This window comes from Monodelphis domestica, chromosome 7, assembly GCF_027887165.1.
Source record: "Monodelphis domestica isolate mMonDom1 chromosome 7, mMonDom1.pri, whole genome shotgun sequence".
NCBI classification, from domain to species: domain Eukaryota; kingdom Metazoa; phylum Chordata; class Mammalia; order Didelphimorphia; family Didelphidae; genus Monodelphis; species Monodelphis domestica.
The window spans coordinates 141,003,609-141,020,558 of NC_077233.1; the positions used below are offsets into that span (position 1 = coordinate 141,003,609).

Here is a 16,950-nt window from a genome sequence, read left to right on the forward strand (position 1 = left end):
GCATTCAACATAATAGAAGATTTCCAAGGTTTTGTAAAGAAAAGACCAGCACTCTGTGGAAAGTTCAATATCCAAACACAAAGAGCAAGAAAAACTTGAAAAGGTAAATATGAAGAAAAGGTAAAAGGAGAAAAATGTTATCTTTTTCTTTTATTCAAACTCTCTTCTATAAGGACTACATTTATATCAAGTTATATATATTAATATGTGGGGAAAATTTAATGTGTAACTCTCAATAATTGTATGCATCATTACAGTAGTTAGAAGAATCATGCATAGAGAATGATTGGGTCATTAAGACGATATGGAGAAAGGGGGGTGAAAGAAAGATAAATGGAGGGGGAAATTGTTGATGGTACTAAGATATACTTCAAGAAATAGAAAAAATAAACTAAATAGAATAATCTTTCTCACACAAAGATACACATGGGAAGGGGAGGGGAAGAAATTTCCTATAGGGAGGAGAGGAAGAAAGTGCTAATTGGTATTACTTAAACCTTACTCTCAGTGAAATCAACTCTGAGAGCTTAGAACATCTAGATCCATTGGGATCTTGAACTTTATCTTATCCAACAGGGTAAGAGAGAAGGTGAAATTAAGGAGGGGTCAGGGGAGGGAATATAAAAAGGGAGGGAAGGAGAAGAGGGAGGGGAAGGGAACAAAAATGTAGGGGATAGAAAGGGAAGCATATCAAGCGAGGGGACTAGGGGGACTAATCTAAAGTAAATCATTGGTTTAAAAGGTTATAGCTAAAGAAGAAAGGTCAGAATTAGGGGAGGATATCAAAATGTCAGGGAATCCACAAGTGACAATCATAACTTTGAACATGAATGGGATGAACTCACCAATAAAATGTAGACAAATAGCAGATTGGATTAGAATTCAAAACCGTGCCATATGTTGTCTTCAAGAAGTACATATGAGGCGGGTGAATACTCACAAGGTTAGAATTAAAGGATGGAGTAAGACCTTTTCGGCATCAACTGATAGAAAGAAGGCAGGAGTTGCAATCATGATATCTGACAAAGCCAAAACAAAAATAGACCAGATCAAAAGGGATAGAGAGAGTAAATATATTCTGTTAAAAGGGAGTATAGACAATGAGGAATCATAACTAATCAACATGTATGCACCAAATGGTATAGCATCCAAATTTCTATGGAAAAACTAGGAGAATTGAAGGAGGAAATAGAGAGTAAAATCATATTAGTGGGAAACTTGAACCAACCACTATCAAATTTAGATAAATCAAACCAAAAAATAAATAAGAAAGAGGTAAACTGTGTGAATGAAATCTTAGAAAAATTAGAGTTAATAGACATATGGAGAAAAATAAATAGGGACAAAAAGGAATATACCTTCTTCTCAGCATCACATGGCACATTCACAAAGATAGATCATACACTAGGTCACAGAAACATGGCATACAAATGCAGAAAAGCAGAAATAATAAATGCAACCTTTTCAGATCATAAGGCAATAAAAATAATGATCAGTAAGGGTACATGGAGAGCCAAATCAAAAATTAATTGGAAATTAAATAATATGATACTCCAAAATTGGTTAGTTAGAGAAGAAATCATAGAAACAATAATTTCATTGAGGAAAATGGCGAGACATCCTTCCAGACCTTATGGGATGCAGCCAAAGCAGTACTCAGAGGGAAATTCATATGCTTGGGTGCATATATGAACAAACTAAGGAGGGCAGAGATCAATGAATTGGAAATACAAATCAAAAAACTTGAGAGCAAACAAATTTAAAAACTCCAGAAGAAAACCAAACTAGAGATCCTAAAAATTAAGGGAGAAATTAATGAAATCAAAAGTGATAGAACTATTAAACTAATAAACAAGACTAGAAGCTGGTACTTTGAAAAAACAGACAAAATAGACAAAGTACTGGTCAATCTAAAGGAAAGAAGAAAGGCAAATTAACAGGATCAAAGATGAAAAGGGGGGACCTCACCTCTAATGAAGAGGAAATTAAGGCAATCATTAAAAACTACTTTGCCCAACTATATGGCAATAAATTTACCAACCTAGGTGATATGTATGTATATTTACTAAAATATAAATTGCCTAGACTAACAGAAGAAGAAATAGAATTCTTAAATAATCCCATATCAGAAAATGAAACCCAACAGGCCATCAAAGAACTCCCTAAGAAAAAATCCCCAGCGCCTGATGGATTCACCAGTGAATTCTATCAAACATTCACAGAACAGCTAATCCCAATATTATACAAACTATTTGACATAATAAGCAAAGAGGGAGTTCTACCAAATTCCTTTTATGACACAACATTGGTACTGATTCCAAAGCCAGACAGGTCAAAAACGGAGAAAGAAAACTATAGACCAATCTCCCTAATGAATATAGATGCAAAATCTTAAATAGGATACTAGCAAAAAGACTCCAGGAAGTCATCACAAGGGTCATCCACTATGATCAGGCAGGATTCATACCAGGAAGGCAAGGATGGTTCAATATTAGGAAAACCATCCACATAATTGACCATATCAACAAACAAACAAACAAACAAAAATCACATGATTATCTCAATAGATGCAGAAAAAGTCTTTGATAAAATACAACACCCATTCCTATTAAAAACACTAGAAAGCATAGGAATAGAAGGGTCATTCCTAAAAATAATAAGCAGTATATATCTAAAACCAACAACTAACATCATCTGCAATGGGGATAAAGTAGATGCATTCCCAATAAGATCAGGAGTGAAACAAGGATGCCCATTATCACCTTTATTATTTAACATTGTACTAGAAACACTAGCAGTAGCAATTAGAGAAGAAAAAGAAATTGAAGGCATCAAAACAGGCAAGGAGGAGACCAAGCTATCACTTTTTGCAGATGACATGATGGTCTACTTAAAGAATCCTAGAGAATCAACCAAAAAGCTAGTTGAAATAACAACTTTAGCAAAGTAGCAGGTTACAAAATAAACCCGCATAAGTCATCAGCATTTCTATATATTTGCAACACAGCTCAGCAGCAAGAATTAGAAAGAGAAATCCCATTCAAAATCACCTTAGACAAAATAAAATACTTAGGAATCTATCTCATGAGACAAACACAGGAACTATATGATCACAACTACAAAACACTCTCCACTCAACTAAAACTAGACTTGAGCAATTGGAAAAATATTAACTGCTCATGGGTAGGATGAGCCAATATAATAAAAATGACCATCCTACCCAAACTTATTTATTTATTTAGTGCTATACCCATTGAATTTCCAAAAAAAAATTTTTTTTACTGACTTAGAAATAACCATAACAAAGTTCATTTGGAAGAACAAAGGGTCAAGGATATCCAGGGAAATAATGAAAAAAAAAAATACAAAGGAAGGTGGCCTTGCAGTCCCAGATCTCAAACTATTATAAAGCAATGGTCATCAAAACAATTTGGTACTGGCTAAGATACAGAAAGGAGGATCAGTGGAATAGACTTGGGGTAAGGGACCCCAGTAAGACAGTATATGACAAACCCAAAGAGCCCAGCTTCTGGGACAAAAACCCACTATTTGACAAAAACTGCTGGGAAAACTGGAAGACAGTGTGGGAGACATTAGGTTTTGATTAACATCTCACACCCTACAGCAAGATAAACTCAGAATGGGTGAATTACTTGAACATAAAGAAGGAAACTATAAGTAAATTAGGTGAACACAGAATAATATACATGTCAGACCTGTGGGAAGGAAAAGACTTTAAAACCAAGCAAGACATAGAAAGAGTCACAAAATGTAAAATAAACAATTTTGATTACATCAAATTAAAAAGTTTTTGTACAAACAAAACCAATGTAACCAAATTGAGAAGGGAAGCCACAAATTGGGAAACAATTTTCATAACACAATCCTCTGACAAAGGCCTAATTACTCAGTTTTATAAAGAGATATATCAATTGTACAAAAAATCATGCCATTCTCCAATTGATAAATGGGCAAGGGACATGAACAGGCAGATCTCAGCCAAAGAAATCAATACTATTAATAAGCACATGAAAAAGTGCTCTAAATCTCTTATAATCAGAGAGATACAAATCAAAACAACTCTGAGGTATCACCTCTCACCTAGCAGATTGGCTAATATGACAGCAAAGGAAAGTAATGAATGCTGGAGGGGATGTGGCAAAGTCAGGACATTAATTCATTGCTGGTGGATTTGTGAATTGATCCAACCATTCTGGAGGGCAATTTGGAACTATGCCCAAAGGGCATTAAAAGAATGTCTGCCCTATGATCCAGCTATAGCACTGCTGGGCTTGTACCCCAAAGAAATAATATGGAAAAAGACTTATACAAGAATATTCATAGCTGTGCTCTTTGTGGCGGCCAAAAATTGGAAAATGCGGGAATGCCCTTCAATTGAGGAATGGCTGAACAAATTGTGGTATATGTTGATGATGGAATACTATTGTGCTAAAAGGAATAATAAAGTGGAAGAATTCCATGGAGACTGGAACAACCTCCAGGATGTGATGCAGAGTGAAAGGAGCGAACCAGGAAAACATTGAACACAGAGACTGACACACTGTGGTACAAGAGAATGTAATGGACTTCTCCATTAGTGTCAATACAACGTCACTGAACATTCTGGAGGGATCCAGGAGAAAAAAACACTATCCACAAGCAAAGGACAAATGGTGGGAGTAAAAACACCAAAGATAAGCAACTGCCTGACTACAGGGGTTGAAGGGACATGAATGAGGAGAGACTCTAAATGAACACCCTAATACAAATACCAACAACATGGAAATGGGTTTGAATCAAGGACACATGTGATACCCAGTGGAATCGTGTGTTGGCTAGGGGAGGGGCAATGGGAGGGGGGGAGAAAAAAGAAAAGCATCTTTGTTTCCAAGTACTATTGTTTGAAAATGACCAAATAAAAAATAAATTTCCTAGCTGTATGACCATGTGGCAAGTCACTTAACCACCAAAAAAAAAAAAGCCACTAAAATATTTTGATTCAGGTAGGCCCTTTTCCCTTATCTCTGATCTTTTTGGGTCTTTGGGATATAGGCTCAATAATGGTATTGCTGGATCAAATGGTATGCATAGTTTTATGACTCTTTGAGCTTGGTTCCATATTGCTTTTCAAATGGTTATATCAGTTCACACCTCCACCAACAGTGTATTATTGTTCTAATTTTCCCACATCCCTTTTAGCTAATCTGATATATGTGAGGTAGTATCTCAGAATTGTTTTAATTTGCATTTCTCTAATCCATAGTGATTTGGAGCATTTTATATAATTATGGATAGTTTTAATTTCTTCTGAGGATTTCTTGTTCCTATCTTTTGACCATTTTTCCATTGGAGAATATTTTGTATTCTTATAAATTTGACTCAGTATTTGAGAAATGGGGCTTTTGTCAGAGATAACACTTTCTATAAATTTTTTTCCAACCTTGTTTCCCTTGTAATCTTGGTTGCATTACTTTTTTTGCTTAAATAGAAACTTTTAATTTAATGTAATCAAAATTATCCATTCCATTTTTCATAATGTTCTCTTTATCTTGTTTGGTCATAAATTCTTCCCTTATCCATAAATCTGACCAGTAAACTTTTCCATGTTCCTCTATTTTATTTATGGTGTTACCCTTTATTTCTATATCGTAAGTATCTATTTTTACTTTATCCTAGTGTATGGTGTACAATGTTGATCTATGTCTAGTTCCTGTTATACTGTTTTCCAGTTTTCCTGTTTTCCCAGCAGTTTTTGTTAGAGTTTTTTTCCCCCAAAATTGGATCTTTCAGTTTAACAAACACTAAGTTGTTATAGATATTAGCTGCCATTTATTCCATTGCTCCACTACTCTATTTCATAGCAAGTAGCAGGCTGTTCTGATGATTACTATTTTATAGTATAATGTGAGAACTGGTATAGCTAGGCCTCTTTCCTTTTATTCCCCATTATTTCGCTTAATATTCTTGGTGTTTTGTTCTTTCAGATGAAATTCATTGTTATTTTTTCTAGTTCCATGAAATAAATTTTGGATAATTTGGTCAGAATGGCACTGAATAGGTAAATTAATTTAAATAGGATTATCATTTTAATTGCATTGGCTTGGCCTACGCATAAGCAATTGTTTTTCCAATTGTTTAGGTCTGACTTCATTTGTGTGAAGAGGGTTTTGTAACTGTGTTCATTTAGTTGCTGGGTTTGTTTTGGAAGGTATGCCTCCAAGTATTTTATATTGTCTAGAGTTATTTAAAATGGAATTTCTTTTTCTGATTCCTTGCTGTTAGGCTTTATTGGTTGTAAATAGAAATGCTAATAATTTCTCTAGGTTTATTTTGTTTCTTGTGAGTTTGAAAGTTGTTAATTATTTCTAATAGTTTTTTTGGTTGCTTCTCTAAGATTTTCTAGGTATGCCATCATACCATCTGCAAAAAGCAATAATATTTCTTCCTTGTCATTTAAATTCCTTCCATTTATTTTTCTACTCATTATTATAGTTAGTATTTCTAGTGCAATATTAAATAATAGTTGGATGACAGACATTGCTTATTCCTCTTCTGATTGGGAAGAGTTATAGTGTATCCCCATTAGAGATAATACTTGTTGATGGTTATTGACGGTATAGAAATGGGTCTTGATCAATGACACATGTAAAACCCAGAAGAATTGCACATTGGCTATGGGAGGAGGGTTGAGAGAGGGGAGGGAAAGAACATGAATCTTGTAACCATGGAAAAATATTCTAAATTAATTAAATGAAATTTTCAAAAAAAATTCTTGTTGATAATTTCAGATAAACGTCATTTATCACTTTAAGAATGGTTCCATTTATTCCAATGTTTTCTAATGTTGTTATAAGGAATGGGTGTTGTATTTTGTCAAATGCTCTTTTTGCATCTATTGAAATAATCATATGGTTTCTGCTGGTTTTGTTATTAATGTGGTCAGTTATACTGATGGCTTTTCTAATACTGAACAATTCCTACATTGTCCTGCAAGGGCTCTGAGATTCTGGCATATACTATTTAAATTGTACTCATATCATTCATACACACACACACACACACACACACATATAATATATATATATATACATATATATATATGTATATATATATATATATATAGAGAGAGAGAGAGAGAGAGAGAGAGGCTGGAAACTGGGAAATGCATACATATGTGTATATGAACATGTGCATGCACATGCATACACATACATTTATATCCACATAAGCACACATAAATATATATGTATGTGTACATGTATGAGTATGATATAAACATATAAAACATATATGTGTGTGTACATGTATATATCTGTGTGTGATACATGCATGTCTATGTTTACAAAAGCCTATGCATGATATACATAGATCTGTTTTCACACATATGAATTTATGTGTGTGTACTTCTGGACACATACATACATACATATATACATCTGTATTTATACACACACACACACACACACACACACATAATTTCCTCAGTTAGAGTGGGAACTCCTTGGAGGCAGTAAACTTCTCCTGACTCCAGACCAGGTTTCTTCTTGTTTCATGACTCCTTCAACCCCCAGTTCCAGGAAATACTAACTTTTTAAATATCCCCATGAACCCTTTTAGTGCCTCCTGTCCAGAAACATGGTCCAAGTATACCCACGACAACATCTACAAGGCAGAACGGGAAAAGATGGCATCCATCAACCTGCGGCTCATGATGAACAATATCCTCAATGACACGGCGGAGGACCTCCGCCTACAGTGTGACACTGTCAACTTGGCTTTTGCCAAGCGATGTGAGGAGATAGATGATGCCAAACACAAGTTGGACCACCACCTGAGGAAAGTAAGCACTTTTGACTGAGCCTCACCTCTGCTGGCCACCTGCAGACTTACCTCTCTACCTCTAAGCCCTCAGGGCACAAAGTTCTGTCAACAAGTTGGGTCAACAAGCATTTATTAAGCACCCACTCCGAGTCAGGCACTGTGCTAAGCACTGGGGATGCTAAGAAAGGCACCAAACATTCCCTGCTCTCAAGGAGCTCAGTAGCCCAATGAGGGAGACAACAATGCAAACAACTATGTACAAATAAGCTACATACAAGATAAATTATAGATAATCAACAGATGGGAAAATAGTAGCATTAAAGGGAATCAAGAAAGGCTTCTTGCTTTAAGTGTACTTTTAGTTGAGCTGGGAAGGAAGCTGGAGAAGCCAGAAGGTAGAGATGAAGAGGAAGAGTATTCCAGGCATGGAGACAGCCAGTAAAAATGTCTGGAGTCAGGAGATGGTTATCTTATGAGAGGAACTACAAAGAAGACTGTGTCATTGGATCACAGAGTAAGCAGGGAGAGTCCAGGTATGAAGAGCCTAGAAAAGAAAGTAGTGGGGCGGGTAATGAAAGGCTTTGAACTCCAACAAATTTTATTTTTGATCCCAGAGATGATAGAGAGCCACTGGAGTTTATTGAATAGGGAGCATAGAAAAGCATGTCTTTGAGCTTTAGGAAGATCAGTTTGACAGCTGAGTGAAGGATTGATTGGTGTGGGGAGAAAAAAAGAAGTCAACCAGCAGGCTATTGTAATAGCCTAAGTGTGCTGAAGCCCTATGCTGGAGCAATACTTGCAAATGTAAGAGGAGAGATAGAAGGTGCTCTATGTAAGATGCTCAGCTAGATAGAACTTTACTTTATAGCTAGACAGAGGCTTAGAGGTAATTAGTACATTGACCTTCTTCAGTAGCACCCAGACTGGTTATCATTCAGCCACTGCTTGGAGCCTTCCAGTGGTTATAGCCTAAAAGATGCTTGTTTCATTGTCAGATAGCGCTGATTGCTAGGAGAGTTTTCTCCTTGAATTGAGCCCAGAACGTCCTCCCTCTTATCTAGAATCATGCAATGTCTGAGTTAGAAGGAAGAGGGCATTGGGCTCAAAATCCTCATTTCATAAAACCAAAGCATTCAGAGTTGAAATGCTTGATCAGTAGACTTATAGCTGGGAAGCACCCACAGCCATCCCCTAATGTGGATTTTCTGTGTCAGGAACCATAATTCTTTCCATAACGTCTGACTGCTGGTCCTCATCCTATGAAATTCCTCCTTTCAGTCAGGCACAAGCACCACAGGTCGGGCATGGACCCAGAAAGGGACATTTCCTTCCTGTGTCAGTACCTATGGCCTCTCCAAGCCAGAATCAGACATTAGACTAGGCTTCCAAGTTTCATTCTGGAGAAAGCACACAGGTCACCCCAATGTTCCTTATTCCAAACCCCAAAGGGCAGTTCGCTGGCAGTGCCTGGAGACCAGTAGCCAAGGATCCCCTCTGCCAAGACTTCCAGATACAAAAGGGGACTTCTTACCCAAGTTCTCCCTTCCCCAGCAAGCCCCAAACGACTTGTTCTAAAAGCAGATCCCATTCAGCTGCTTTAAAATAATTTGACATTTGGGATAATTTGGTACAATTATAAAGTAGGAGTGACTCACTGTAGGAAGGTCACATTCTAGGGGAGTTTTAATGGGAATGAATGTAAGCCAGTTCCTGTGTTTTGTCAGCAGAAGCCTATAAACTCAGAACTGGGAGGAACCTCAGCAGCCATCTAGTCCAATTCCTGCCAGGGCAAGAATTCCCTATACAACATCCTGGGCAAGTTGTCTTCTATCTTCTGTTAGAAGACCTGTAGGGAGGTAGAACTCATGATTACTCATTTGTTAAGAGGCTCCTCTTTTTAATAAGCAAAATCAACCTCTTCTTTGCTTCCCTTTTTGGTACTAGTTTTGCACAATTCCCTGGGACTCAGTTTCTTCATGTGAAAAATGATGGAGTTGGACTAGAAAGCCTCTGAAATGCTTCCCTTTTCATCATAGATTATCTGCACTTTACAAATGGACAAAGTGAGGCTTAGAAATAGATGTTCTGTAACATACACAGGTAGTAACTAATGCAGCCAGGTAGTACTGGGTCCTGGGACCTTCTCACTCTGCCATACTTCCTCCTTCTATCTCATTGGATGAGGAAGAACAGATACCCAATTAAACTTGCTATGCCTCCTCATCTGTAATCTCATCTGAGAGGTGGATTCAAGGACCTCTAAGTTTCAAAACTTAGCTACATGATCCTGTAACACTTCTCTTGCCATAACTTTGACCCACTATACCCTAGCAGAGTACTTTCAGGGCTTAAGAGCACAGGGCACCTGGAATTTTTCCCTCAAGTAGATCATGGGAGCTTTTTCAATTTCTTTCTTAGCACTGATTTATCATGTTTTTGCATTAAACAAATTCAGGCTATGGATCTAATAGCAAAGAAGAGGCACAGAACAAAGTTTTCTGCAGTCTCTGAATTCACTCCTATACCTGGATATATGCTGGAAGGAGGGAAAAGCTCAGACCTAAATTTGCTCAATGAGGATTAAAGGGGATGGGTCTTTCAGATGTCTGAGTTTGGAAGTCAGAGGCTTCATTCTTCCCTCTAGTCAAGAAAGGAGAGCATAGTGGAAGATAGAAGTCACAGGAGTTGCTTCAGAGAGTCATATCTCAGTCTTATGCAAGTTATTGCAGACTTACACATATCCCTGGATCTGTACCATCTGCTGGTCTGATTAGCTCTATCATTGTCTTGGGTGTTCGTTGAAGTCAAGGACCAGGTCTTTTTACTCGGATGCCTTCCCCTAAAGCTTCATAGCTATTTATATGGGTGAAGTTAATAATAGATGCTCAATTTCCTGTGTAAACACTTGGTTTCTTCCACAGATACTCGTAGAAATTGGTGACCAAGAAAAGAACATTTCATCACTCAAACAAGCTATCAAAGATAAAGAAACCCCCTTGAAACTTGCTCAGACAAGGCTTTATCACCGAGCTCAGAGGCCGAATGTGGACCTTTGCAGGGATGCAGCTCAGTTCAGGTAATTACTTTGGCCTGGTTTCATATAGCTTATTTTTTTTTTTGTACACATATAGCATCCCCTTAACTAATCAGAAGGTCATTGTGGTTACTTTGGAATAATTCAGATGATAGCCTGAACTTCCCTCTATTGTGTTATTCTATTGCTAGGTCATTCTAGAGATGAATAGGTCCATTAGCTTTTGCCTAATGTTTTTCCATTTAATTAAACCATGATATAAAGAGGTAATTAAATAGCTTAATATTCTCTGTGCCCATACCCAAAGGAACACAATATCCAGTTCTCCAGAGGAGTCATAACCTAATTTCCCTTTAGTTACACAAAATCCCACAAATTGTAAGGAACTGACTAATTAAGAAATTCAAGTTCCAGAAATATATACTTTGAATGCACGTTCTCTGAGTAGGAAACTTTCTTAGGGCTTCTTTAGGAGAAGTTGAAGAATGGCTGAAGTCTCTTAACTTGGCCCTGAAGTCACTCACATGTGGGTCTGGTGATTGGAGTGGCCATGACCATGCTACTCCACTTGGTGCTCACTCTGCAAGAAATAGTATGGTTATAAGGAAAAGGACCTGAACTTATAGTCAGAAAACTTGAGATCAGATCCAAAATCTAATACTACTTTTCATCTCTCCAAACCTCATATTCTTCATCTGTAAAACTATGAAAATAATAAAACCCTTTATAGTGCCTATTTTGCAGGAGTATTGTTGGGGGTAGAGTTGTTTTGTTTTTATTTTGCTTTGTTTCTTTAATATTAGGGTGCATCTAGGACTGATTGCATTAGTAAAGAGAACTCCCAGGGAGAAAATTTCCTCTACTCATACAGACTGGCAAATTTATAGACATAAAAAGTTACATGGAGGACTTGAGTGGTAGAGTGATTAGTTCATGGACATGTGTGTCAGGGGCAGGACTTGAACACAGGTCTTTAAAAGGTCAGCTTTCTACTGAATATTCCAAGTTGCTTCTTCACTCAAATGTTCAATAAGGAAAATAACCCATGCTAAATGAAATAGTTGTATGATTGTCAATACTGCCAGAAACATTTTATGTCATTTATAATATTTTTTACTTTTTCTTTAATTTATTTTTAATTAACTTTGGCAAGTATATAACATTGTATCAATAAAATAGGGTGGTATTATCATTATATAGCCATCCTGGTAAAACAGCAAGCTCTCTAGGTTGACACAGAAAGTGACCAGGGAAAAGGAAAATCCAAACCTTGCCATTTTCTTGTTGGGTAATTTTGGGCAATTTGTTGGCCCTCTCTTGGCATCAGTTTCCATAGGTGCCAAATTAGAGGTAAAGTAGGATAAGTGGCATTTTGGGGTCTAATGATCTATGAAAATAGCAGTAGAAGTAGGGACTCCATGAGAGCTCAAATTCCAACATGAGTTTGATGTCCTCCCTTAATATATTCCATAGGGCAACTTCCAGGCTGAGCCTCTTTCAGACTAGAGTAGAATTGAAATCATTATTGATTTGTCATGTTGAGTTGTTTTAGTTGTGTCCAACTCTTCACAACCCCATTTAGAGTTTTCTTGGCAGAATAAATACTGGAATGGTTTGCTATTTTCTTTTCCAGCTTACTTTAAAAATGAGGTACTGAGGAAAGCAGGGTAAAATGATTTGTCCAGGTACACTTATCTCTGTTTGCCTCAGTTTCCTCATCTGCAAAATTAGCTGAAGAAGAAAATGGCAAACCACTTCAGTATCTTTGAATTGGAAATTGAGAGGATGTCTGTCAGTAAGGGAATGGATGAACAAGTTATAGTATATGATTGTACTGGAATACCATTGTACTATAAGAAATAATGAATGGGATGGTTACAGAAAAATCTGAGGAGACTTATATGAACTCATGAAAAGCAAAGCTAGCAGAACCAGGAGAAAAGTGTATACAGTAACAACAATATTGTAATGATGATCAACTGTGAAAGATTTGGCCACTCTGACCAATACAGTGATCCAAGACAATTCTAAAGGCCTCATGATAAATTCTGCCTACCTCCAGAAAGAGAACTGATGAACAATTAGTGCAGAACAAAGCATATCTTTTTTACTTTTTCTTTTTTGCAACATAGTTAATATGTTTTGCATGGTTTCACATATATAATGGACATCACATTTCTGGTCTTCTCAGAGGGTGAGGGAGGAGAGACTGGGAGAAGAGAGAAATTTCAGAATTCAAAATTTAGAAAAAATGAATATTAATAATAAAATTTTAAAACTAAGTTGAAAACCATAGCCCCCAACCAGAAAGGGTCTGGTTAGAAATGTCAGTAAGATTTCCTGAAAAGCAAAGGCAGGGGCTAGGCAGATAGTCGTTAGATAAATACAGCAAGGGAGATTTAAAAGTTTTGACTTCTAAAAGGATTTTAATGCATTCCCCAATTGACAAATGGTCAAGGGATATGAATAGGCAGTTTTCAGATGAAGAAATCCAGACCATCAATAATTACATGAAAAAGTGTTCTAAATCCCTCCTGATTAGAAAAATACAAATCAAAACAACTCTGAGGTATCACCTAACACCTAACACCAGATTGGCTAACATGACAGCTATGGAAAATAATGAATGTTGGAGGGGATGCGGCAAAGTAGGGACATTAATTCATTGCTGGTGGAGCTGTGAATTGATCCAGCCATTCTGGAAGGCAATTTAGAATTATGCCCAAAGAGCTTTAAAGGAATGCATGCCCTTTGTTCCAGCAATACCACTACTGGGTTTGTACCCCAAAGAGATAATGAAAAATGTAGAAAAATATTTATAGCTGTGCTTTCTGTGGTGGCAAAAAAGTTGGAAAACAAAGGGGTGTCCATTGATTGGGGAATGGCTGAACAAATTATGTTATATGATGGTGATGGAATGCTATTGTACTATAAGGTATGATGAATTGATGGATTTCTATAAGAACTGGAAAGACCTACATGAACTGATGCAGAGTGAAAAAAAAAGAATGTGTGAATTTCAAAACTACTCAACCCTATTCAGACCATTCTTTAGAAGATGGGATTTAGCTATTTCCTGATCAATAACAATAGAGATACTTGGAATAACAGAATCAGGTCTTGGAAACTACAATCTCCACCCTACTCAGGGTAACAGGATTTAGGAAGGGCTGCAACAAAGCTCAAGATTTAATTATTTGAGAATATGGCCTTCAACAGACATGTCCAAAGGGGACAGACCTCTGGGTGATCCTAGGTCAAGCTAGAGCCACCATTGGCACATATGAGACACAGGAAGTGAGGTAGAGGGCAGCCTCAGGAGTTCTTGTTACTTCCTATGAGGAGGGAGAGAGGCAGTTGGAGGCTGGTGCTTGGAGTTGGAGGAGCCCATGGACTGTTTTCTCCAGTTTGGTCATGTGAGCTCCTTCTGCATATGCTATGGCTCCAGAGAGGATTTTTAACCTCAGCTGGAAAATCCATAGCTAATGCAGAAATTATTAATGAAGTTCTTTTTGCTCTCAAACTGCCTGAAGCCCTAGCTGTAGTTCATTGCTCTGCTCATACAGGTGGCTCTGGCCCTGTCTCTAAGGGAAATGACCGAGCAGATGCTGCTGCAAAGCTAGCAGCCATAGAAGGACCTGGATTAATTTTAACATTAACAACCACTGATGATTTCAATTTATCACTTTCCTATAATGAAAAGGAAGTGGAAAAATGGAAACAAAAATTTAAAGCAAAACAGATTAATGGAGTATGGGTATCGTCTGAAGGGAAACCCCTGATCCCTAGAAGTTTCTATCACCAAATTTGCCAATCTGTTCAGAAAAATGGTCACTTTGGTACCCAGGGCATTGTCACAGAGGTCATAGAGTGAGTCTATAATGGTACAAATGAAAAGGGAGTTGGATTTGGAAGCAAAGGATTTAGGATCAAGTCCAGGTCCATCACTACCACTAGCCAAGTCACTTCTTCCCTTGAGGTTCTTTATTGGCAAGATGTGGAATAGATCATATAACCTCCAAGATCCCTTCTAGATTTAATATTTCATAATTCTGTTTGAAGTACAATTGGAACTTAAACCCAGATGTAAAGATGAATAGCCTAGTGCTCTGTAAATATCATCTGTCTTCTCAGTGTTCCCTTTATGCCATGTAGACCCATCTTTAATATGTATTAATGGTTACCTGTGCACAAGTGATTGCTAAATAATGTTGTCAGTAATAGCTATTATAACTTGTCTTCACATAGCACATTAGTAGCTTTCACCAACTCCATTAAATAGGCAATGAAAGCATCATCATCCCCATGCACCATGATTACAGATGAGGAAAATGAAGACACTACAGATAAACTTTCTCAAGCCATACTGTTAGTAACTGATAGACTGAACTCAGGTCTTTAAGATCAATGTCTGATCCACTATACCATGATGTTAATTATTCTGGGAAGGTAATTTTGCTCATAGAAAGAAAGTCAGGAAAAGATACATTTTGGTGTTTATATTACTCCCTAGCTACCATGTTACTCATCTGAACCTCTATAATGAATGAATGGGATTCTAAACCTTCCAGGCAAGGATTTTTTTTTAACTTGACTTGTGATTTGAAAATCCCATTGCCAATGTTGCCAAGACACATTTTTGTGTCACTTACAGTATTTTTTGCTTTTTCTTTGATTTTTTTTCAATCAACAAGACTTCATTTTCCCTTCTTCCCATATCCCCTTCTGTTAGAAAAAAGTGGGAGTAAAACCTTGATAACAAATTAGAAGTTTGACTATGTCCAAAAATAGGTGTTTCAGTCTACATATGGATACCATATTATCTCTGTCAAGAAGTGGACAGAATCCTTCACCACTGGCCCTTTGGAATCATTGTTGATTAGAGTTCTTAAGTCTTTCAATGTTGTTCATTTCTTAACAATGATATAGTTATAGCATAAATTATTCTCTGCTTTACACTAGTTCACACAAGCCTCCCAAGATTTTCAGAAACCATCTATTTCATCATGTCTTGGGGCTTAGACTCTGTGAAGAGAGTGTTTTGTTGTTGTTGTTGTTGTTGTTGTTGTTGTTTTGCTTTTGGCTTTATATCCTCAGCACCAAGCATAGTGCTTGGCACTTCTAAGTGCTTAATACATTATTGTTAATTGATTAAAAAAAAAAAACAACTAAGGACTAGAAAGAGTAAATGACTTTCCCCAAAGCCACACAGACAGAGGCAACTTTCTGGTAATGATCCTATCTGTACTTACCAAGACTGCTCTTCAGATTACAAATAAATCACCTCTCATTGGACCAATATGTGGAGCCCTTTCAGCTTGATAGAACCTTATGAGACTTTTTAACCTCTGGGAGTCAAGGGTCATCTCTTTATAATAATGAGGCATTAAAGGAGATCTTTAGATCTACTACTAGTGGTAGTCTCTCGGTGACCGAGAATGACTATTGTCTTTGTGCATTATCATCTACAGTGTACCCTCATATGGCTTTGAAGTCCAAAGACTAAGGCGCAAAGTTTGTGGTACATGGGCCATGGGACGCCAGTTGTTACAGGAGGTGCGGTTGTGGCCTGGTGTGGGTGTTCATGCGCAGCAGCAAGACGTCGATGTCGTTTATCTTCAAAGGTGGTGGCGGCATGGTTAATGTGGGTTCACCAGCTGCTTCTGACAGAGGCAGTGAGTTCTAGTTGCTTTGGTGTAATGCCAGCCCACTTCAAGTTTGACTTTAGCTGATCCTTGAATCTTTTCTTTGGTCGACCTTCTTTCCTGAGTCCAGCTGACAGTTCACCATAGAATACCTGTCTTGGTATTCGCTGTGGGTCCATGCGGATGACGTGTCCAGACCATCGTAGCTGGATTTTGAGGACCATGACTTCGATGCTGGTGGAGTTGGCTCTGTCGAGGACTTCCTGATAGGTGTTTCGGTCCTGCCATCAGATCCTCATGATTGACCGGAGGGAGCGTTGGTGGAATTGCTCCAGCTGTTTCATGTGCTTCCGGTACAGTGTCCATGTCTCACAACCGTACAGGAGCCAGCTGAGGACCACTGCGTTGTACACTTTGAGCTTCGTCGCAGTGCTCACACCGCTGTGTTGG

General features: G+C 37.6%; 1 protein-coding gene across 1 annotated transcript in view; it reads left to right on the forward strand.

Annotated features, from left to right (window-relative positions):
* Positions 1-16,950, forward strand: part of TEKT4 (tektin 4) — a 54,361-nt gene that overhangs the window by 32,883 nt on the left and 4,528 nt on the right. Inside the window, exons 4-5 of the mRNA XM_001373833.4 lie at positions 7,618-7,840; positions 10,743-10,897. Coding sequence (XP_001373870.1) covers positions 7,618-7,840; positions 10,743-10,897 — 378 coding nt within the window. The remainder of the gene's footprint in view (positions 1-7,617; positions 7,841-10,742; positions 10,898-16,950) is intronic.